This window comes from Trematomus bernacchii, unplaced genomic scaffold (assembly GCF_902827165.1).
Source record: "Trematomus bernacchii unplaced genomic scaffold, fTreBer1.1, whole genome shotgun sequence".
NCBI classification, from domain to species: Eukaryota; Metazoa; Chordata; class Actinopteri; order Perciformes; family Nototheniidae; genus Trematomus; species Trematomus bernacchii.
The window spans coordinates 538,401-561,352 of record NW_022987342.1 but is presented as its reverse complement, the minus strand read 5'-3'; the positions used below and the strand labels follow the sequence as shown (position 1 = coordinate 561,352).

Sequence of the window (22,952 nt, the reverse complement as noted above, 5' to 3'; positions counted from 1 at the left end):
TATTTATTTCTATTTGTTTTCTACATGCTACTTTTCTCAGGATCTTAAATGCCTTCCAATTATAACGTAGAATATAAGCCATGTTACTTGGACTGATATCTGTACATTCATATTCCAGTTTCAAGACACCACTTCCTGCCCTTTATGTTAGAATGAAAGAAGTTTCTGACCATAGGGAATCAATGTATTTATAGTTGAGGTAAAGTAATACAAATATGTAGTGGTTGGTGAGTGTGTCCATCCAGAGTAAGCAATAAATTAACATTAAGTTGTTAGGTAGGATAAGAACCACTGGAGCAGTTTTGACTAGAAAGTATGTGATTATGTATGCATAAGTGTGATGTTAACAACAGGTGGTGTACTGTATGTACATGTTGAAAGAGCCTGGTTTGTCTAAACGGATTGACTGATGGCAGCTCTGTGTTTTAAAGGATAGATTAATTAATATATTCATTTGGGTAATAAAATGTCAATATCATCTGTTGTCAGAGGCAAAGTCTGTCAGAGGCAGTGATTATCTTAAATATTGTTGTTTTTAATTATATCTGTGTGTCGAAAAAACCAACTTGCAAAAAACTGCCCTTTAATAAACATGATACATAAAAGGCTGTTGTTTGCGTATTAATGTTTTTCCATTGTGCAGTGACTCTTTTATTAGAAACAAAAAAACACATCGATAATAGAAATCGATTTTCTAACTAACTTTTTTTTGTACTTCCACAACTGTTGCATGAACCTCTCATGGGACAGACAGCACTTCTTTGTTGTTATTGCACCATCAACAGGGGGGTAGGACAACTTTGCCTGTATTGTGGAGTTGAGTTGAAGTTCGTAGAGTAACATGATTGGATAATAGTTCACAACGTCATCTCTATTGACCAATGGCTTTCGAGAACCGAAGCGTCGTTTATATTTGGTTGGTGAGAGGAGCACCGTCTTAACGTAATGAGAGATTAGTTTGTGCAGTCTCAAAACGTAAATCCTGGAAATTAAGTTTTACCTCCAAATAAATTCCCTTCGTTATAGCATGTTTTAATCGTTCCTTCATAAGCAGGTGAGTCTGCTGAGTTTCAGTTTTTTCTCTGTGTTGGGATAGAACTCTGGTTAGCTTTAAGTCGCTTAGCTAACTTAGCTATATTAGCTTAGCCGAAAAGCTTAGCTATGGTATACACTTCACAACACCGGTGTTAGCTTTAAAAAGAAGTCAACGCGTTCAGTTTCCATTGCTTACCATTTCGTACTTGATAGAAATACATGTTCAAACACATTGTAGTTGTTTTACCATTCCTAACCTAAATAGGCCAAACTACATAACGCTTTAGACTAACGCTAGCTACCTTGTTAGCATTTGCTAACCGTAACAGTTGTGTTGTTTGAATGGTACATATGCCAGTGCTCCTATGGCAGATAAGAACCCTTTGTATGTTACTATACAGATACGCTTCCCATCCCCATCACCCTGACACGAAGCAGCAGACATGGTGGAGCCAACACACAAGTTTGCATCCCTAGAAGAGGAGATGGGCTTCTGGAAGGAGCAGGCAGAGGCACATCAGCAAAGGTAACATTCTTCCATAGTACCATAAGGAAAACACTACCCCTTAGAGATAGTTTAATGGTTCCCTTATACAATAGTAATAATATATACATTAAAGCTCCACACATGTCAATCAACAACATTGTTTTGTCCTCAGGGCTGATGAGGCTCAGGAGGAGCTGCAGGAGTTTCAGCAGATGAGTCGAGACTATGAAGCGGAGCTGGAAACGGAGCTGAAGCAGTGTGAGACTCGAAACAAAGATCTGCTATTAGACAACAACCGACTACGCATGGAATTGGAAAACATAAAGGTAGAGAACCTTGATTAGAAATAGGCCACGGTCCCTACAGAGCACTGTGAGCTCTGGTGCTCCAGTTAATGATGTGTAAAAGAGACAGGGACACACCCGCAAAACACTGACAGCCTCCAGCCCACCCTAATTCAGCGTGTAGTTGCTACTGCCGTGAAGACAATCGCTGCCTAGCTGTAAGGCAGCTGACTGCTATTTTAGTTCAGTTGTCCCCGGGGAAGAGAACATAAATAAGGGAAGTGAATTCAGGATTGTGCTTAAAAACCTATGATTGCTTATTGGAGATGAGAATGAAGATTGAAAGGGCTCTTTTGTCTACTCTAGAGACTAAATAATGCACAGATTTAAAAAATGCTGACAGCTGCATTGATAAATCTGCCATGACTGTGCAAATTTGACATTACCAGTGTCTGATAATGTGATGTCTGCTTGCAGGAAAAATTCGAGACGCAGCATTCTGACACTTTTAGGCACATATCAACCCTGGAGGAAAATCTGGCACAAACCACAGCAGTGAGAGATCACCTGCAGAAATACATCAGAGAGCTAGAGCAGTCCAACGACGACCTGGAGAGGACTAAAAGGTCTTTAATACGCATACACACACGTAATTAAACTGTAATACACACAGGAAATACATGCACATTCTGATTTAGTGATGTTAACTTGTAATGGCCTGTCCTCTTTTGCGTGTCCCAGAGCCACCATCATGTCTCTGGAGGACTTTGAGCAGCGGATGAACCACGTCATAGAGAGGAACGCTTTTCTGGAAAGCGAGTTAGACGAGAAAGAGAACCTGCTGGAGTCTGTGCAGAGGTTGAAGGATGAATCCAGAGGTACACACACACACACACACACACACACACACACACACACACACACACACACACACACACACACACACACACACACACACACACACACACACACACACACACACACACACACACACACACACACACACACACACACACACACACACACTCTCTCTCTGTAGCTTCTCAAGTTCACAAGAACTGCTGATTTGTCTAAAAATTCACACTTATACCTAACTCAGTGAATTTTGATAGCTGGATCAATTCTCTAAATCCTGGGTGCTGGTGTTTTTGTGCTATGCTTCCTGTTTATCGTGATCTAATGTGTAGTTGTATTCAAGTGTTAATTTGTACTGCCAAATGTCATATAAAGGATGTAGATTTGCATGTATTTTTTTCTTTTTCATTGCCCATTTTATGTGGTTTTTGCCTTTTTCATTTTTGAAAGGATTAGAAGGTAATGTTCTAAAACCCATAGTGTTGTTGTTTAAGTGTAATCTAGATTAAGATATATATATATATATATATATATATAATACATTGTAGGGAAATTATACAGTACTTTGAAAATACACAGGCAAAATTGTACTGTGGGTTTTTCAGATTTTAAACTATATTTAGCAAGATTTGTACCACTCCATTCTTTATGCAGGACTATGGAGCTATATACATAATCAACATGTGGTAATTCAATGTGGTCGCAAGAGATAAAAAAAAACTGGTGGAGGTGTTCGTTTAAAAAAATTAAAGGTTCTTTGTTTGTGTACATATTTATTTGATTTTATTATTAAATGTCTCTGGGACATTTGGTCAAAACCTTTCTCTGAACTCAACCTGAATTCATGCTTCAGGCAGTAGCAGCAGCCTAACACTTAAACTGTGATTTCTGAATTAGATTGTTTCTTTTATTGTCCTTTTTTCTGTAGAGGAAGTAAAGAAACCCTAACTCTGGATTTATTTGTTGTCTGAGGTGCAGTATATGACTCGGCAGCTTTAAGACATGAAGAAACTATTCTTTTCTGCTTGGCTCTAATGCGTTATTTTCGCCCAAAAGTGGGCGGGGCCAACATTTTGGCCGGAATTAACGTTAGAGCCCTCATGCTACATTTTTCTAGAAAAACCCCTGGGTTTCTACCCTATCCAGTGAAGAGGAAGCATGTAGGGAGGCTTATAACTTCCAGGAACATCCATAACACGGACTATGAGTTTTCTGTGAGTTTGTATGAAAATGACCGCCTCCTGTTTGTGTCAGACCTTCGGCAGGAGCTGGCTGTGCGTCACAAGGACAGACGGCCGTCCAGCAGCCTGGGCAAAGACGCAGACCTGCTGTGCCCCCCCTCCGGTAACACTGCCGTCCCAGTAACACCCGCCAAGCCCATCAGCTCATTCGCTACCCCCCCTCCTTCCAGTATACGGCGAGGTAACAAGAACACGTTTAGCTGCAGTTAAACCTACAGCGATAGTGATTTAAAAACGTCATCATAACCTACTATGTGTTTACCTGTTTCTATCTGTTCTGTTTTAGGCGATGGTCTAACGGGGACTCCCCTCACCACATCTGCTAGAATATCTGCCCTCAACATTGTCGGGGAGCTGCTCAGAAAAGTTGGAGTAAGCCATTTGAATTTGATACTACAGTACTCAGTGAAAACATGCTGAACAGAAATGTGTTATCACTAAATATAATTCGTTTTGATGAGTGAGCTGACTACTTTTGATCCTCCCTGTCAGAATCTGGAGTCAAAGTTGGCGTCCTGTCGAGACTTTGTGTACGACACGTCTGTCAGCAGACCTGCACTCTCAGCTGGCCCCGGTAGCCCCTCTGCTTTAGAGAGGGGGTCCGACGTCCAGGCGAGCAGCATGAGCCCCCCCCCTCAGTACGACAGGTGAGGACACAGACGGCTGCCCAGGCTGGAGAGCAAACTCTGGTTTCTGTGGTGATTTCAATGTTTACATAAAGTCAGTTGTCCTGGTTTATTAGAATCGTTCTTCCAGGTCTGAGTGATGTGAAGGAAAAAAACCTCACACATTTCTAATCAATTATATCGATATTGATATTGTAAGGATAACTATTGGTGCTTTCACAAAATATGAAATAGCTGTAACAGTCAAGGAAGTTCAGAGTATTATATTCATTTACGGTATTGTAGCCTATACAGTAATATCAATATATTGCAGAGCCCCTTCAAATACCCTGCACTTGTGATTTTGTGATGTAAAGTACAAAATCAGCGTTATTTATTATCATATGTTATATATAATTATATAAAGAATTATTTTAACGTTATCTTTTTCTTTTTGTCTGTGAAGCCAACCAGTTATAATAAAACTACTAATAATAACAATACATGTTGTTTTAATATTGCTTTTCTAAGTACTCAGACACTTTTTACAAACAAATATTTTATAGGATCATAAAACAAACATACAAACACAAATGAAAAAGCAGAGGATGCAATGAAATTAATAAAATAGAACCAAAATAATATGAATAATAATAATGGGAATAGGAAGTAAATCTGATGTTGGCTGATGTGTGTGTTTGCTACATGTTGTCTTGCAGTCTAGTGAAGCGGTTAGAGTTCGGACCGGCTCCTCCTCGAGGCGTCTCCCAGGGCGCCCAGTCTCCGCAGGGAGGAGTAAAAATTCTACTATGAGGGGAAAGAAGGAGACCCACCTCCCTCCTTCAATAACCTTCCCCACCCCCACACACACACTGTCCCCTCTCCATCCTTAATACACTTCAGCAGTGGGACTTTGAACTAAACCGTCTTCCCTTGTCGCAGCGTGTCCTGCTGAACTATTTTGAAAAAGGACGCCACTCTCCTCGCTCCGTGCCCTACATTCCCAGCGCATGGACTCCAGCTGCCTCAGGCTACAGTCACGCCGTATCTATCACAGGAAGCAGCGTGTGTGAACTCGAGGAGCGCAGAACCTACCCTGCTAACTCTTCTTCTGAATATCTGTGGCACTGTGGTAGGTAGCATATTAAAAAAACAGGGCTGTGGAAATGTTACTCCTCCCCAAAAAGACATTTATGGGGGTCGATGCATCATGACATTATCAATAACGGCATATGACCCTGATAAAGGACCAAGAACCTGGAGTTTAATTTCTAGAAAAGGTTTGATAGTAGAAAAATATTGTTAATGACCAAATCCAAACCAAAGCTGATCAGAGATAAAAGGGAGGGTTTAGAGGTATTTTCTCTTTGAATCTGATATTTATAAAACATGGTAAGACTTCATTATTTCAATAACACATCTGTTTTCATTCTTTATGCCTGAATTATGTAGCAACATCGGCATAAATTAAAGGTCCCATGACATGCTTTTTTTTACCCGTCCCCTTGTGTGTTATGTAGCTTTTTCTGCATGTAAACGGTCTGCAAAGTCACACACCCTCAAAGTACACCCTGTAGCGAGTACAACTTTAACACAGCAAAGACCTGTCTATGCTGCCCCAGAACGCCTCTTTGGAGATATTTCTTTTTCCATTTTTTTTCTTCCTGGGTCATAGTGACGTAAGGGTGTAAGTGACGTAACGGCCTGCGGACTTCCTCTCACACACACACACACTCACTCACTCACTCAGCCTGAGCACACACACAAACTGTCAGCGAAACTCATACGAGTGTGTGAGTTTCGCGCTGTCTCGCAGACCCCACGCAGCATCCAGGAAACGACACCAGTAATACAGCTCACACTGTCCGCTCCTCACAGCAGTGAGCCGCGCAACGTCCCGCCTACACAGCACCCAGACCCCACGCAGCATTCTCATCTGTTTGTCATTACTGGTGTCATTTTCTGGTTGCTAACAAATGCCATTGTAACACATAATCACTGATGTTCAGATGTAACGGTGGTGGACTCATCAGAACAGAGTGGGCGAGCTGACCAATCAGAGTACAGTGGGCTCATAGGGAGGGGGGGGGGTCAGGAGCTCCAACAAGGCGTTTAGGACAGAGAGTGAATACACATACTATACAGAGATGCTGTATGAGAAAACCAATGTGATTTTGGAACATTGAACAATATAAATCTATTCTAGTAGACCTCAACAATGGAATTATGATCAGTAGAAATGGCCATGTCATGGGACCTTTAACTTCTGTGATGAGGATTGAGGGGTAGTCATGTTTTTACTGCTACAAAAATGGCTACCATGAAGTGGTGTTAGCATTTTAGCACTGCTGTAGCAGTTAAAAACAAATGAGGTGGGTGATCTATTCCTTATGCTGTCAGGTGTCTAGGAATCAGAGAATGTCACTTCTTCAGGCTAGCTTCATCTCACATGGTTTTCTTTCTACCGCCTTCTTCCTGTCATCGCACAGACTCATTATCATCTGGTATGCAAGACTTATGAATATGAAGTTGAAGAAAAAGTGTTCTGCCTCAGAGATAAGTAGTTCACTTACAAATCACTTTTATACAGATTTTAGCTGACTGTAGAAGTTAGGTGGGCACATGTTTACTACTGAATGTATAGTAATAAATCCCTAATAGGTGAGAGAGCTCCTGTCTGCCATCAGGAGTTATATATGGTGAAGAGAAATACAAGCAATAATAGATTTTAACTGGTCGAAGACAAGCACAGCTCATAGTATATTTGTGTAGGTAAATAGAGCCTATATTGAATATTGCCTTTTCATAAGAGATAATGTGAATGGGGGAAATAGTGATTTATTGTGACCTTTTTTCTTTTCTTTTTCCTGAAATGTTTATCCGTCACTACTGCCATCCAGCAGCTTATCAAAGAAAAACTACAATACATATCTAAATATAACATGCATACAGCGGTTGTCACTGTATACAGCAGTGTGGAGTTTACTTGTGGTTAATACAAATGCATTTGCTGTCTAACCTTCCTTGAACTAACACTGTAAATGTATTCCATGAACACTGTGTACTGTTTGTTTGTACGCAGCACCTCTGCAACTGTTTCTAAACTGTGTGTGCCTGAGGTACTATACCAACTACAATCCTGTTAGTTTGATTTTTCTATTGAAGTGAAGAGATGATGATCTTTAAAGTGACTGACACAAGACGGAAACATTAAAAGGAGAAAATCTATGTGTTTTTTTTAAATATATTTATTTCTCGTGCAGGTGGTTCAACAGTTAACATATATTATTTGGTGTCCTGTAAACATCAGCTGATTACATATATCATGATCAAAATATTTGGTTTTCAGGAAATAAGGGGCTGTTTTAAACATGTACAGTAAATCACAGACAAAAATATAAAATTAGGTTTGCCCAATAGTTAAGGTCACCCTAAACCTTATCTGACTTAAAACATTGACTCAATCTAATCTAAACATATCTGGGCAAAAGATCAGGTGCAAATAATATAAAACTGTGACTTTAGAAAATGTTGAACAGCTATATAATTGTTGGGAGTACAAACAGCAGCACTCACTGGATGCAGAGCAAGTATATAGATCTCTTTCTACATATCCAACGTGGCAGTGCTGCTGAGAAACACTAACAGCAGTCACAGGCAACAGGACGACGGTTACACGTCCATTTCATTTCAAACCTTTATTTAACCAGATTGGTCCCATTGAGATCATAGATCTCTTTTTCAAGGGAGACCTGTCCATAGACGTACACGATGTCTCTGCTTTAACTTCATTATAGTGGAGGCCCGAGGCTTTGCTGGCAGGTTAGCGTGGTAATTAGAGGCACCTATGTGTGTGTACAAACCTTGCATAAGAAGGAATCAGTCATTCAGTGTAGTACAAAACAGTGTAAAAATAAAAAGACACAAAAAGGAACAGCAAAACACACATCAGCAGAGCCACCAACACAACTCCTGTTGTTGATATCAAGTCCTTCTCATTATAAAGTGGTGCAGTGATGACGTATTTCTGAAGGATGACCTGGAAGTTAGCATCGCAAGGGCTCCCACAACAAAAAGCCAATGGGTTTTTTCCATAGGGTTTTGGAATATTGAAGAAGATAAGTTCTGTAGCAAATGCATGTATTGTCCAGCGGGATACACTCCAAATGTTAACACCAATGTTATGCTAGTTCAAGCAAAAATGCAATCCACAGAATGAGGAAACTAACGCTGTGCCATAAACTAACTACATGACTTCACATCACGCTAAGCTAAAGGCGGCTAATGTTCAACGTGATGACGTCTAGTAGTTCTATATAGCCAATTGTTAGCAACCCCGTTTTTCACCAGTAGATGTTTACTGATGTGTATTATGTCGCAGAACAGGATGTGAACATTTCATCAAGTGTATTAGCCACAGACCTTATTTCAAACAAACCAAAAACGTTGACTTCCAGACGAGCTAACCAGAAGTGGTAAGATGCTAACTCATTTCCTGATTTTAAGACTCATTCCCGCACCACTCTACTGCGTGTCAAGAAAAGGTGCTCTGAAACAAGACGACAGATCAGAACACTGGGATATATTTTGATGTGATGTGGAAGAACTATATAGGCTTGAAGTTATTTTTTGGTAAAGTGGCAGAAGGAAGAAAATGCTGATATTTGGTTATTTGACGTCCCTCACTCCGCAGACTTGGTTCCATTGAAGTCGCCCTGGGAGTCGGCCTCCTCCTCGGAGGCGTCGTCCACCACCCTTCGGCCTCCGCCAGTACGCCGGGATGTGCTGCCAAAGGAGGGCTCGTTTCCACGCCTAAAAATCCCCCAGACATGGAGACAAGATACAAACACAGACACATGTGCCCGCAATGAGAGGAGTGGTTATGTGATGGTGTCGATGAAATGAACAATGTACAGCTGGTGCTTTGGTTACAGGTTAAGCACGCTGGTTATCTTTGTAACTCATTTGACTCCTGGCTCAGAGAAAATGAGTTCGGTTTATGGCAAATAAACCAAGCGCTGAGAAAAATATGGCCACCAGTTAGAGATTGGTGTATTGGAAAGCCCACTTGTATTATTTTCTTTTTTCCTAAGGATATCATGGTATCTGAGGAGTCATATTTCTCTCAGTTAGATCATTGGAAGGAATGAAAGCATTAAGAGTGCATGAGGGAATGAAAAGCTTTGGTAAGTTAATCAGAAATGGTGATGGGGTAACTCAGGCGCAGAGGTACCTGCTGTGTTACTCCTTGGGCTCAGGGTTGCCTCTGGAATAGAGAGGGACACCATTGTTTTGCTTTTGCTCAGTAAAGCAACCAAACAAAATGATATACAGATGTAAAGTTTGAATGTGTTTACATCTCTCTGAATGTGCTCTGACTTGAAAACACCTTAGGGCTGCAATGGGGTCATTTTTATTACACATTCTTCCATCATTTAGGCTGTGTTAATGCATATGGCATACATTTTGGCCCTGGTGTGAGTTTAACAGTATTTTAGGATTTCCACCTCAGCTCCTGCGATAAGTCTACATGAAAACTGTCTAGCCAAAGAACAGACACTCACACCTGATCTTAATGACAAGAAATGTCCTCAATGAAATTTAAACCAACATTTTTGGATCTCACGGCCATTACAGCATAACATCAAATATTCTATTATATCAGGCTTTCAATCTAGAGCCTTTGCTTCAAACTTTTTGTTTGACTATTTCCTACTTGATTGCTGGATGCTGTTTTCCTGATATCCGCTAGGGGCATTGCTGCTTTGCTGCAATGCATCAAAGTCAATATTGTTGCTAATCCACCTATCAATTAGTACATATAAAGGAATAACATTTCAGTGTGTGTTTTCTGGGAGCCATAATATGTAAATGAACTGGCACCCAATGGTTTGACATTATGAAAATATTGTCAAACCAATAAGATTGAAGTTGGTCATTTTAGTGAAAATATGTATAATATGCTTATTTTACACTCTCACGGCATCCACTGAATAGTGACTATTCACTATTCTGTTACTATTCTTCCTGCACTTTCTGTGTCCTGTAGCGTCACAGAAATAAAAAGACACAAACAAACATACAGACAGAGAGACAGACAGACAGAGAGACAGACAGACAGACAGACATACAGACAGACAAACAGACAGACAGACAGAGAGACAGACATACAGACAGACAGAGAGACAGACATACAGACAGACAGACAGACATACAGACATACAGACAGAGAGACAGACAAACCGACAGACAGAGATACATACATACAGACAGACAGACAGACAGACAGAGAGACAGACAGACAGACATACAGACAGACAGACATACAGACAGACAGACAGACAGAGAGACAGACAAACAGACAGACCGACAGACAGAGATACATACAGACAGACAGAGATACATACAGACAGACAGACAGAGAGACAGACAAACAGACAGACCGACAGACAGAGATACATACATACAGACAGACAGACAGACAGACAGACAGACAGACAGACAGACAGACAGACAGACAGACATACATACAGACAGACAGAGATACATACAGACAGACAGAGATACATACAGACAGACAGATAGACATACAGACAGACATACAGACAGACAGACCCCTGTGCCCTACCTGAGTTTGCTCTTCAGAGAGTTGACCTCGCGGCTCATGGCGTCGCTGGCCTCGGTGGCTTCATCCAGCTCGCGCTGCAGCTTCCTGCGGGCGGCTGTAGCGCGCTGAGACTCCTCCTCCGACTCCTCCAGCTGCCGCTTCAGCTGCTTCATGCGGGTATTCGACTTCTCCGCCTAGTGAGCGAACAGGGGACTTAAAGAAAGCCTAGTACCACATTGAACATCAACTCGACATATCCTCCAACTCACAAACATCATACCTGGTCTTTGTACTGCTCGGCCTGCTTTCTCTCGTCTTCCACCTGAATGATCAGTTCCTTCAGCTTCTTGTCCTTCTGGCGCAAACCCTTCGCAGATGCCTGCTTCTCCCTGAGAGAACACAAAAGAGTTTAGGAAAGGAACAAAGAGTGTAACCAAAAAGTAACCCAAAGCTAGTACTAGTTGTTGAAATGATACCTTGAATATATATGAATGTGTTAATCAAAATAATATTGATGTTACAGGCATTACATACACATTTTTAGACGGATTTGTCCCCTTGGCCATGGTATGTTGTCATAAGTGTAATTACGTAACATTGGAAAAACACATTTTATTTGACTCTTTCTGTGCCCCCCACCTGTTCTCCTGCTCCAGCTGCTCCTCCAGCTGTACCACTTTGCCCTCCAAGGCAGAGATGGAGGACTTGAACTTGGACTTGACCTGGTTCTCCATCTCCTGCAGCTTGGCCTTCAGCTCCTTGTTCTGGCGCTCCATCTGCTGCCGTGCGCTCTCGTTCTTCTGGGAGGTGCTGCGCTCCGTCTGCAGCTCGTTGTTCAGCTGATCCACCTGTGGAGGGAACACACATAAAGACATGGATGAGGCCTCTGCCCTTTTTGTGTGGCCTTTTATGACTCAAGCAGCTGCTCCTGTCAGGGTCACCTGCTGTGTGCTCTTCCTCAGTCTGTCGTTGATGATCTCCATGTTGCTCTGCTCCTCCTCCAGCTCCTCCTCCAGCTGGGAGATCTTAGCCTCCAGACGGCGTTTCTCATCTGCCAAGGCGGACCTGCACACGAGTAGCACAGTGTTAACAACACCTTTCTTCTTTATATAATAGATTGGTGCAGGAATGAATCCTAAAAGCTAGGGATGAGTTCACACTGTTTTTTTATTGAGCTTTTGGTTAGAAGCCTGGAATAAAATGCGTAGGTAACATATAGATTTTTATGTTTTGTTCAATAACATAAAATACGTCGGTTAGGTCCCCACTGGTGAATGTCTGAAGCTTCTATGGGTTTAAAAAACGGTGGCTGCTAACAAGCGACTAAATGAAACAACTAAACATGCCAAACATTAGCCGCCTTTAGCATAGCGGTGATGACATGGAGTCATGTAACCATGATGTCGTTTGTTTATAGCCTAACGTTAGCTATTCACTTTTGGAGATTGAATATATGCCAACAAAAATGGTCCTTACTCTCTGCAATATTCCAACATCCAATGCAAAAATCATATGGCTTTTTATTGAGGGAGCCTTTACGATGCTAACCTCCCGGTCAGCCTACAACAATGCATACTTCCTGCACCACTATAAAACAGACAACGAAACAGAGTAACATTTCCACTTACTTTCCAGAGGAGTTGCTGGACAGCTCGTCAGACAGCTCGTCTCTCTCGGCCTCCGCCTGCTTCCGTGCTCTTTCAGCTGCGGCCAGATCCTGTACACATGAGAAGTGAATCCTTTACTTCAACAATCAGCTCACAAACAAATGTGCTGTCTTGTTTGGAATCTATCGTGGTACCTCCTGTAGCTGCATGAGCTCGGCCTCCAGACCCTTGGCCTTCTTCTCACTCTCCTTTGCGGTGGTCAGCACCTCCTCTCTGGCAGCGTGGGCATCGTCCAACTCCCTCTGGTAGTCCTTCATCTGGGCCTGGTGGTGAGGAGGAGAAACAGAGGCAGCAATAAGAGGAGGTTTAATGATGTGATACATTTACAGTGCAGTACTAGCCAGAGCTTTGTTCTTATGGTTGATGAAGAGCTCCATTTAACATTACACTGAAGAGTTTACAGCACATAAACACACCAAATACAGTAAGTTTCAGGAACTAGCAGAACATAAGGAAATATCATAACGCCAGAGTTGAGAAGTCAACAAGTTCCAGTTTGAGTTTGTTATAAAGTAGTTAAAACCCTCTTTTTTCCTAGTTTGCTATAACTTCCTACCAGATCATTACAATTAAATTACATATACTTTATTGATCCCAAAGTGGAAATTGATTTCTATATAAAGAGCTGTTTAGATGGTAGATGGTAATTCTTCTGATAATGATATCTTTATTAAACAAGGACCAAACAAAAAAACACATGCATCTCAAAAAGAAACTACAACACTACAAACTTCTATGGCAATAAATAATCTAATACTCAAAAACATGTAAATGATAAAAGCAAAAATGTGCATTGAAACTAAAATGCTGCTGCTGCATCTCATCCATCCCTCCACTCACCTGGAGCTTGCGGAGCTGCTTGATGGCCTCGTCCCGTCCCTTACTGGTCGCCTCGACCTGTCCCTCCATATCTTTCATGTCCGTCTCTAACTTCTTCTTGGCTGCGGTCGACAGGGTTCTCTGTTTACGCTCGTCCTCCAACTCTGTCTCCAGCTCACGGACCTGCAGCAGAGAGCAGCATTGCTCAGATTACCAATGCTGGACCAGAACACATACTTTCATTTGAAGGGCAACCATTGTTTAGCTTCTTTACCTGCTTGATGAGCTGCCTCTTCTTCTCCTCTCCCATCTCATCTCGTCCCTGCAGGTCTCTGTCGAACTGGGCCTTCAGGGCCTGCATGTTGACCTCCAGACGCAGCTTGCAGTCCTCAGCCGCCTGCAGCTCGTCCTCCAGCTCCTCCAGCTGGGTCTTCATCTCCTCCACCTGCCCCTCCAGGCCTCGCTTGGACTTCTCCAGCTCGTGGACCTGCCATCAACAGAAAGCTAAATGAACTTCCGTATTTTGGCTTCATAAAGAAATGAGTCAAACCACTGGTCAGACTAGTCCAGAAGCAAACACAGTGATGTTTTTAAATGAAACCAGCACTAACATTCTTTCCCACATCGTCCTTGGAGCTGATCAGGTCCTCCATCTCCATCTTCAGGGACTTGTTGGCTCTCTCCAGCTCCTCTCTTGAACCCTGGGCCTCATCCAGAGCTCTGGCCAGGGAAAGAGCCTTCGTCTCCTTCTCTCTGGCCTCGGCTTCTGCATGGTCTCTCTCATCTGCATATTTACTGGAGATACTCTTCTCCTCTGCCAGCATCTGGAGACCAGGGAAGAAAGCAAACCATTGATAATGTTTAAGGGAGTATGTTGCTAATATATATACTCAAGCTGTTTTTGGTAATAGTGATTAAAGGCATTTTAAGGTTGTAATGTGTAATTATTTTTGTCTTATTATTTTTCCCCCATTTTATTTTGGCAACTCTTTCAAAGTAAAAATCTATTTGAGCAATAGGAATAAGTAACTTAAGAAAAGGTGTTAAGAAGACATACCAAATAGTAGTTAATAGTTATACTAGTAATAATACAAATAATAATATATAACACTGGTGGAATATAATAAAAGAAACAGACGTAATTTAAAAAAATAAAATAAATCAATATTGGACGGGAAATGTATCATCCACATATGAGAATATTTGTATTAACACTTTAATTTATTGAAATCTCAATTTAAAAAATAGACAAAAGGAACATTTAATAAAACAAGATGCAGTAGAAAATACTAATCCTTTAACTGTTATCTCTTAGTGTTACCCCTTTTCAGATTTGACTGACCTGGTCAAACTTCTTCTGCTTCTTCTCCAGGTTGGACACATTCTGCCTCTGGTTGTCCAGGTCCATCAGCGTGTCCTCCAGCTCCTGCTGCAGACGGTTCTTGGTCTTCTCCAACTTGTCGTACGCGGAGGCCTTCTCCTCAAACTGCGTGTTCGCTGCCTCCAAATCTCTTTGCAGACGCTTCTTATTTTCTTCCAGCAGCTCGACGTTTCCCGTCATTTCGTCGAGCTTCTTCTTTGAATCTGACAACTGTTGACAGAAGAACATTTTAGACAGTGTCTATACTATTTCCGTACCATTTTCATCTCATATACAGTAAAACATCATTGAAACCCTTTTTGATGTGTTAATTGTTTTTTCCTCCCTGATATTTTCTTTATGATTTAACCATATGATAAATGAACCTGTACATTCTCTAGTGTGAGCTCTGACCTGGATGTTGAGGGTGGACACGTGTCTCTCCACGTTCCTCTTGGCCTCCATCTCCTCCTCCAGCTGCTCCTGCAAACTGTTCTTGTCATCCTCTGCTTGCCGCAGCTTTGTAGAGAACTGCAGCTTCTGACGCGTCTCTTCAGCCAGCAGTTCCTGCAACAGCACATCGGGTCAAAGGTCAGATCTGACTGATTGTCAGCAAGCAATATTTTGTGTCTTTGTCACGGCAAAGATGACATATAGATTGTATTGGCATTATAACACATCTTTTTAAGTTTTATAAATCCTGCTAAGTCTGGTCACCTGTGAGTCTTGGAGCTGTGAGGTAAGGCTGGAAACATCTTTGCTCAGTTTGATGTTCTTTCCCTCTGCTTCGTTCAGTATGACTGTCACGCTCTCCAGCTCAACCTGTATGAAGGCAAAGATGCATTTTCAGCTTTTAAAAATGCACATTTTTTCAAATGTGAAGTACTGATGTAGCTACTGAGAGCCACTCACAGTGATCTTGGAGCAGCGCTCTCCCAGCTCTGCCTTCTGCTTCTCGCTGTCGGTGAAGCGTGTCTGCAGATCGGTCACCTGACCCTCCAGCTTCTTCCTCTTGTGCTCGCCATCTTGTTTGGCCTGGTTGAGTGAGCGCACCTCCACGGTCAATTCTGACGTCTCCTTCTCCAGAGCTTGTTTAGCCTTATCCAGGTTTAACTTCACCTGAGCGGGTGAGAGGAAATACAAGATCAATATCCTATGTGTCGGGAAAAAAATTAAAGGTGATACAACTGTGTATAAACGCTGGCGGCCTACTCGTTTGGACTGCTCCAGCTGCTCTGTGAGCTCCTCCACAAACTGCGTGTGTTTCTGTCTCATCTCCTGAACCTGGGCCTCGTGGGTCCGGTTCTCGTCGTCAATGGCTTTCTTAAGCAGGTTCACCTCCTGCTCACGTTTGGCCCTGGATGGATTAATCACGCACATTTTTGTATGCAAGTATGACAAATGTATTACTAACACATTCCTATTGTACACATGCATTCTCAGAACAACAAATAGAACAAATGCAGTAGGATTCAAATATACCACGAGTAAAAGTAATCATCATGCAGAATGGCCTACATCAGGATTATTCGTGTACTTTATCACTGATTTATTATTATTGATACATTATTATGTGCAGCACTAATGATGCAGCTGGTTGCTTTTACTGACTGCTAGATAGGATGTCATTAATAGTAGAATATTGTTTTTCTTGGTCATAATTTATATTTTTGTATTAATAATCTGAACCTTAAAGGTGGGGTAGGTAATTTTGGAGAAACCAGCTCGAGTGCTCTAGAATTTGAAAATACACAGCCGGAAAAAATCTGCCACTTCCTTATAGAGCCCCTCCTCCAACACACACGAACGCGCACATGACCAATGAGGGCACGAGATAAGTTTGTGCACAGATGGAAGGCTGACAGGCAGGTAGGCCATCCAGTTATTTTAGCCGGGCCGGCTAAAATGATTGGTTGTGCTTTTTACAGCGCTACGGCTTCCACAGATGACATTTTTTTATGGATTTTTTGTCAAAGCACTTAAGATATTCATTGCTATCGGGATGTTAAGAGCATTCCATGGAATATAACAAAAAGTGTATCTCGAGCCGGTTTCTCAAACTTACTTTAACTTTTAATTGATCACAAAACCTTTTGTCAATAAATGTAGGGCAGTTACTTTCCTCTCAATTGTACTGAAGTAGAAAAATAAAGTACCTCAAAATGTTTTGTTGAAAAGTGCAGTACTACACAATGTATAGCAGGGCTATTCAATTGGCGGCCCGCGGGCCAAATCCGGCCCCGGGGTGATATTTACTGGCCCTTTGAGTATAATGTTAAAAAGTAATCAATTTTTTTTTTTTAAGATTTTTTTTTTTTTTTTTTTTTTGTGCCATAGTGCCTTTATTCCAGAGAGGGTGTTACATTGAGAGATAGAGGGGTAGACAATGCCTGAAAACTTCGACGGGCTCGGGTTTCGAACCCACCTACTATACTGTAGTGACAACTCCTGTCATTGATTGCATCTCTGTGTGAATGATTAGATAATTTCACCTAAATGAAATCAAATGAAACATGTAGGCCTACTGAGTTCTGAACTTGCCATTTAGATCTATAAAGGCCTTGGGGCTATGTTGTTTGATTGAATTAAACACAATATATGCACTCCACTATGCTGTTGTAGTATTTACTGTATCTGAAGCTCTTAAATATGATTGCTCATATTTCAAGCCATCTTTTTCCCGGCCCCTTGCTTTGGATCATTTTCATCAACCGGCCCCCATTCCAAACTAATTGAATAGCCCTGATGTATAGGAACGTTACATTATATCACTTTATATGTGAGAATAGTGTGGCTGACCTCAGTTCCTGCTGTGTGGCAGTGGAGTCCAAGGTGTCCTCGAGCTCGGACTTGAGGGCCTCCAGCTCCTCCCCGAGGTCCCGTTTGATCTTCTCTGCTTTGTTCCTGGCCGCCCGCTCAGAGTCCAGGTCCTCCTGCAGGTCGGAGATGTGTCCCTCCAGCTCTCTGATCTTCTTTAGAGCGTTGTTCTTCTGAGCTGTCTCATCTTCTAACCTGAGGGGGGGAAAAGATTGCATTGATGAGGATATATGTAAGCATGGTAACATTATAACTTTAGAAGTATTCCAAGTATACATGGTATAAAGAAGGTGCAGCTCTGCCTCAGATGTATGGAGTTACTTGGCTTTGAAATGTATTAAAAGATGTAAATGGATTTTTTGTATTACTCCTCGGGTCCCTTTACCTGGCCAAGGCGTTCTGTAACTCCTCCTCCTTCTTTGCGAGCTGGGCTTTGAGGTCAGCGATCTGCGCCTGCAGGTCGGCTATCTGCTCTTGCATGTCATTAGACTCTGCTTCCAACTTACGCTTAGCCTTATCCAGCTCCTGTCGACCCTTCTCCTCCTTTTTCAAACGGACTATGAGTACAGCAGAGAGATAACAGTTAGCATAAAGTCTCTGACTGTGACACCAATATTAGTTTTCTGGATGTTAATACATGACAATCAGTAGTGTAGTGGGGATGTTTTACTGGGTGGACGCTATTTTAATTAGGTCATCCCAAACAATGCCACAAGTGCGCACGTGCACTCACAAAACGGGCAGACTACATAAACTACCGGTATGCTTAGTCCTACTTTAGTTACTATACTGCAAAAAGCAGACGGCGCTGCGCTCAACACACACACAGAGCTGCTGCAAAATCGGCGGGCGGCGAGCTGGTGGTGTCACGAGCGTGATGACGAATCATAATTTTTTAAGGACATTTTCAATTTTTTATTATAATTACTGTGAAATGTATTATGTTTTCGTCATTATTACAACAAATACACACTTGCAACTGATAACACTGGCAATGATTTTATATTTATTAGACTATTCAAAAAAATCATGCTTCAAAAAAGTGGGGGCTCCAAATAAGTGGGGGAACGGCGATCCCCCGCGTCCAACGACCACTACACCACTGATGACAATCCATAACAGATAATTACCCTCCAGTTCAGAGATCATGGACTCGTGTTTATTTTTAAGCTTGGTTAGGTTCTTCGACTTCTCCTCTTCCTCCGACAGGTTGGAACTGAAGTCTGCGATCCTCTCCTCCATCAGCTTCCTCTCCTACAAAACACAATGAATAGTTACTGAAATCCACTCTTTCCTTTCGATACATTAGCTCTCTTAATAATTGCTTGACCAATATAGGGGGTTGTTTGTCCACACTCACCTTCAGCAGCTTGTTGTTGTGGTCCTCCATCACCAGAATGTCATCCTCCAGCTTTTTGACCTTCCCCTCACAGGTCACCTTCTCAAGCTGCAGCTTCTGACGGGCATCTTCCTCCTCCTCCAAATGTTCTTCCAATTCCTAAAAAAGAATAATGCAGCTTCAGTTGCGGCTTCATACTGTAGCTGATCATAAAGCGTCTCATCTAAACAACGGCTATAAACAAAAAACACATATGTGCAGACCTGCATCTGCTGCTGCATTTTCTTCTTATCCACTAACAAAGCCTGAGCACGTTCTTCCTCTTCGTCCAGTCTGGCCTCCATCTCGTGGAGGATCTCCTCCAACTCCTGCTTCTTAGCTCCCAGACGAACCCTCATCTCCTCAGCCTCGGCGTACAGCTCTGTCTCTGCTTGGAGCTGCTCCTGCAGTGCGTTCCTCTCCTCCAAAACCTGGGTCAGACGGACAAGAAACAATTCAGCTCAGCTTCAATGTCAGTAGATTCCTTTTGAATCAAAGCTTGTTCTCATTGTCTTTGAATCACTCAATGAAATAGTGAAAAGGAACATCAAATTGGTACCTCAAGCACATTTAAATGGATATGACATCAAGTCAAAACAAACTATGTTTATAAATGTGTTTGAGTCGTTTACCGATGTGTGTTTCAGGGAGATCTCCTTCAGCTCCGATTCAAACTTTACAGCGCCTTCTTTGGCTTTCGTCAGCTCTTCATCCTTCAGACCCATCTCCTCTTCCTGCCGGGTCACTTGCAGCAGAGGCTTGACCTGCAGGTCAGGAGGATAGGCATGGTAAGAGATTTAAAATACTATAAAGGCAAGACAAGAATTTATTGTGTGGCTACATTAAAATATTTTATAAGCTTAGAATAAAACAATGAAATAGTTTTGTTTTATTTCTATGCAGAATAACTAGCTGACCTTTGTGAAGAGCCTCCACCACTGCCAGTTCCTGAGTTTGAGGTAGGCAGCGCAGTTCCTCTGGATCACCTTCATGGCTGTGAGCTGCTGTTGCCTCTTGGCAAATGCCCTTTAAAAAATAAAACAGTGAAAGAAATGTGTCATGTATTACATAAAGCAATGTGTATCTAATTGTTTTGTGTTAAAAACGGCAAACATTTAGGGAAAGCCTCAATCAAATGTAAGATAAAAAGGGCTAAAGTACAGTCTAAAATATGTTATATTATTAGATATATTGAGCTTGTGAACACTGTAACACAGTGGTCAAGTATGCGAGGGGGTTCTGTGTGTTCATACTTTCTGGCGAGGAAGCCTCTAGCCTGCGACTGGAAAGCGATGATGACCACGGTGATCTTCAGATCTCTCTCCTCCTCCAGCTGGGCCAGCACTCCTGTGCGGAAGAAGATTTTACTCTGTCCGATCCTGTACAGGTTGGGGTCCAAGTCCAGGTGCTTGATCTACACAGACAGAAGATCAGTGAGCAAAAGGAGGCTGAGGTATACATTGTTTTGTAGATTTAAAAGTATGTGTTTACCATCAGGCAGCAGGCCTGTTTGCCGTCCATGAAACCTTTGGGGATAGCGTTTGCAGCCAGGATCTCATAACTATGAGCAAGGAAAAGACACACAGATGCTTAGCAATGAAAGACAAGTTTGCTGAAATACAAACTCTAGCAGCACATTATAAGTTAGTAAATCTTCTAACCGCTGGCGGAACTCCTGGAAGACGATTCTGTTGGGGAATCCTTGTCTGCAGATCCTGATCCCCTCCAACACGCCGTTACACCGCAGCTGCTCCAGGACCAGGAACGCATCCAGCTTGCCGGCCTGAGGAGAATGTGATTCTAAACTTAGTACTTTGGGTTAACACTCAATACTAAATGGATACTGCATCATGTGTATATTTGTTTTCCTATGTTATATAATACATGTTACAGTTTAAGGAATATACAATATCGATGTAAAGTTGTGCAGTTGCCCTCCTGTGAAATGATGTCTGGGAAAACAAGCTAGTAGATCCCCGAAGATACTGACTTTTTCCTCACTATGTAAAAAATACAGCACGTTTATCGTCAATGCACTTTGCTTTACCTTCTTTTCGTGGTTAGGGATGATGCACCTCACGAAGTTGGGCTGGGTGTTGTGCAGTGTGGTCATGAGTTTGGCCAGAGACTCCTTGTAGAGCTGTCCCACCGTGCGGAACATTCCCTTCTTGGTCTTTGAGCCGCTCTGCATAGAGCTGTCTGACATCTTGGCTATGGTGTCGAGACCTACCACTCTGTCCGCTGATACAGACAACACATACTTATGTTAATAGGAACAACGTGTGTTTACTGGTTTAAATGGTTGAACTGTGCTGGATTTATTTGGTTTCTAGTGTAATTCATTCACATATATGCACAGTTTGTTTCAAAATAATCTGAAAGACACAATGTTTTGTTTGGAGGGAACTGAGAGAATCCAGATGGAAATATGTGCAGTAATTCCCTTATCTCTATTCCATTCATTTGAATGTCGGGACTTTGAAACGTATGTATTGTTTGTTATTACTGAGAAAAGGATGATTCTCAAGTAATGTAAAGCTACCAGGTCTCATTGTTTCTCTAGATATTGTTAAGCAAACTAGTAGCAGTGATACAGCTTGAGAGGCTTCAGAGCAACCCACATCAACATTTCAGAGTACCTGTGGTCCAATTATTAAACACTTGAATTCTTCTGTTTGTTAACTAAGGCTGTGTTTGGCTAAAACCAGTCACTCTTACCATCTTTCCAGAGGTCTTGCACAAACTGGCTGGAGGAGTTGTTGAGCAGCGATGTGACGTTGTCATTCAGAGGGTCCATGTTCTTGGTCAGCCAGGCGGTGGCGTTATAGTCCACCTAAAAATCAAAACAATATCAATGTTATTTGAGATTTCATTGAAATGACTCCAATTGAATCATATTATACACATCCCCTTATACTCACCCTCCCAGCATAATGGAACAGTGAAAACTCTGTCTTGCTCTTGAGCTGTTTAGTTTTGGCAAATTTGATATGGTTCCCTTGTGTGTTCATGAGTTTCTCCACAAAGGAGACATCTGTAGCTTTGGGGAACCAGCACTCTTCGTCCAGCAGGGCCAGGACGCCTGGAGGGTTGTTCTGAAGAGAATATGCTGTGATTAGTTATATGACATCATTTTTGATGAAAACAAATCAAACCATAAAGTATCTGCTCTCGGCAGGAAATGATCCTTGGCTTGCCCTTGCTTCTTTTATCATCTCAAAGCCACTCACCGGCCTCTCGATGAGCTCGATGCAGGGCTGCAGGTCCAGGCCAAAGTCGATGAAGCTCCACTCGATGCCCTCCCTCTGGTACTCCTCCTGCTCCAGCACGAACATGGTGTGGTTGAAGAGCTGCTGCAGCTTCTCGTTGGTGTAATTGATGCACAGCTGTTCAAATGAGTTGTCCTGTGAAAAACCAGAAACAGATGTGAAGATGTATATTATAAATAAAATATGTTTGTGTGTGTTTAGCAAGCTACACAACAGCTTGTTGAGTTCTGACTGTACACACCTCAAAGATCTCAAAGCCGGCGATGTCGAGGATTCCCAGGAAGGAGGCCCCCTGGCGTTTGGTTTTGTCCAGCGCCCTGTTGACTTTGCCCAGGATCCAGCGGAAGAGCCGCTCAAACACGGCTTTAGCCAGAGCTTCAATAGCAAAGTCGGCCTAACAAACACACACACAGATAATATCAGATGAGAGATCAGAGTGTCGAAGTTGACTTAATCTCAGATGTCGAGTTTGGGAAGTTTTTATTATGTGCAGTATCTGTTTTAATGTTCTTATGGTGTACCACGGTT

The 22,952-nt window shown here is 42.1% G+C and overlaps 2 protein-coding genes across 4 annotated transcripts in view; one reads left to right on the top strand and one right to left on the bottom strand.

Annotated features, from left to right (window-relative positions):
• The first annotated feature begins 918 nt into the window (after positions 1 to 918).
• On the top strand, positions 919 to 6,008 carry LOC117482585 (nuclear distribution protein nudE homolog 1-like). The gene is made up of 9 exons (XM_034130725.1): positions 919 to 1,054; positions 1,437 to 1,561; positions 1,695 to 1,848; positions 2,284 to 2,432; positions 2,548 to 2,684; positions 3,916 to 4,083; positions 4,189 to 4,274; positions 4,395 to 4,549; positions 5,227 to 6,008. Exons 2-9 carry the CDS (start codon positions 1,479 to 1,481, stop codon positions 5,318 to 5,320), a joined length of 1,026 nt encoding a protein of 341 aa, XP_033986616.1. The 5' UTR covers positions 919 to 1,054; positions 1,437 to 1,478; the 3' UTR covers positions 5,321 to 6,008.
• Positions 6,009 to 7,735: 1,727 nt separating this feature from the next.
• myh11a (myosin, heavy chain 11a, smooth muscle) overlaps positions 7,736 to 22,952 on the bottom strand; it is a 31,115-nt gene continuing 15,898 nt past the window's right edge. For 2 of the 3 annotated variants that reach the window (XM_034130700.1, XM_034130707.1), the window contains 30 exons: positions 22,666 to 22,818; positions 22,386 to 22,559; positions 22,077 to 22,250; positions 21,874 to 21,988; positions 21,203 to 21,396; positions 20,817 to 20,938; positions 20,647 to 20,716; positions 20,409 to 20,569; positions 20,073 to 20,181; positions 19,788 to 19,919; positions 19,380 to 19,586; positions 19,138 to 19,275; positions 18,908 to 19,031; positions 18,163 to 18,334; positions 17,760 to 17,972; positions 16,173 to 16,317; positions 15,873 to 16,079; positions 15,678 to 15,782; positions 15,375 to 15,527; positions 14,943 to 15,191; positions 14,212 to 14,424; positions 13,875 to 14,087; positions 13,622 to 13,783; positions 12,916 to 13,044; positions 12,743 to 12,831; positions 12,056 to 12,179; positions 11,754 to 11,962; positions 11,395 to 11,503; positions 11,136 to 11,308; positions 7,736 to 9,319 (listed from right to left, as the gene is read on the bottom strand). In XM_034130700.1, coding sequence (XP_033986591.1) covers positions 9,190 to 9,319; positions 11,136 to 11,308; positions 11,395 to 11,503; positions 11,754 to 11,962; positions 12,056 to 12,179; positions 12,743 to 12,831; positions 12,916 to 13,044; positions 13,622 to 13,783; positions 13,875 to 14,087; positions 14,212 to 14,424; positions 14,943 to 15,191; positions 15,375 to 15,527; positions 15,678 to 15,782; positions 15,873 to 16,079; positions 16,173 to 16,317; positions 17,760 to 17,972; positions 18,163 to 18,334; positions 18,908 to 19,031; positions 19,138 to 19,275; positions 19,380 to 19,586; positions 19,788 to 19,919; positions 20,073 to 20,181; positions 20,409 to 20,569; positions 20,647 to 20,716; positions 20,817 to 20,938; positions 21,203 to 21,396; positions 21,874 to 21,988; positions 22,077 to 22,250; positions 22,386 to 22,559; positions 22,666 to 22,818 — 4,668 coding nt within the window. In that variant the 3' untranslated portion in view covers positions 7,736 to 9,189. Of the gene's footprint in view, positions 9,320 to 9,740; positions 9,774 to 11,135; positions 11,309 to 11,394; positions 11,504 to 11,753; positions 11,963 to 12,055; positions 12,180 to 12,742; positions 12,832 to 12,915; positions 13,045 to 13,621; positions 13,784 to 13,874; positions 14,088 to 14,211; positions 14,425 to 14,942; positions 15,192 to 15,374; positions 15,528 to 15,677; positions 15,783 to 15,872; positions 16,080 to 16,172; positions 16,318 to 17,759; positions 17,973 to 18,162; positions 18,335 to 18,907; positions 19,032 to 19,137; positions 19,276 to 19,379; positions 19,587 to 19,787; positions 19,920 to 20,072; positions 20,182 to 20,408; positions 20,570 to 20,646; positions 20,717 to 20,816; positions 20,939 to 21,202; positions 21,397 to 21,873; positions 21,989 to 22,076; positions 22,251 to 22,385; positions 22,560 to 22,665; positions 22,819 to 22,952 lie in introns of all 3 variants that reach the window. The other variant, XM_034130715.1, reaches the window with a different exon arrangement.

Bases quoted from the DNA above. Each gene is read 5' to 3' on its own strand.
- LOC117482585 (XM_034130725.1), top strand. From the start codon at position 1,479: ATGGTGGAGCCAACACACAAGTTTGCATCCCTAGAAGAGGAGATGGGC. The intron at 1,849-2,283 runs GTAGAGAACCTT...GTCTGCTTGCAG, and splicing joins TGGAATTGGAAAACATAAAG to GAAAAATTCGAGACGCAGCA. The intron at 4,275-4,394 runs GTAAGCCATTTG...CCTCCCTGTCAG, and splicing joins AGCTGCTCAGAAAAGTTGGA to AATCTGGAGTCAAAGTTGGC.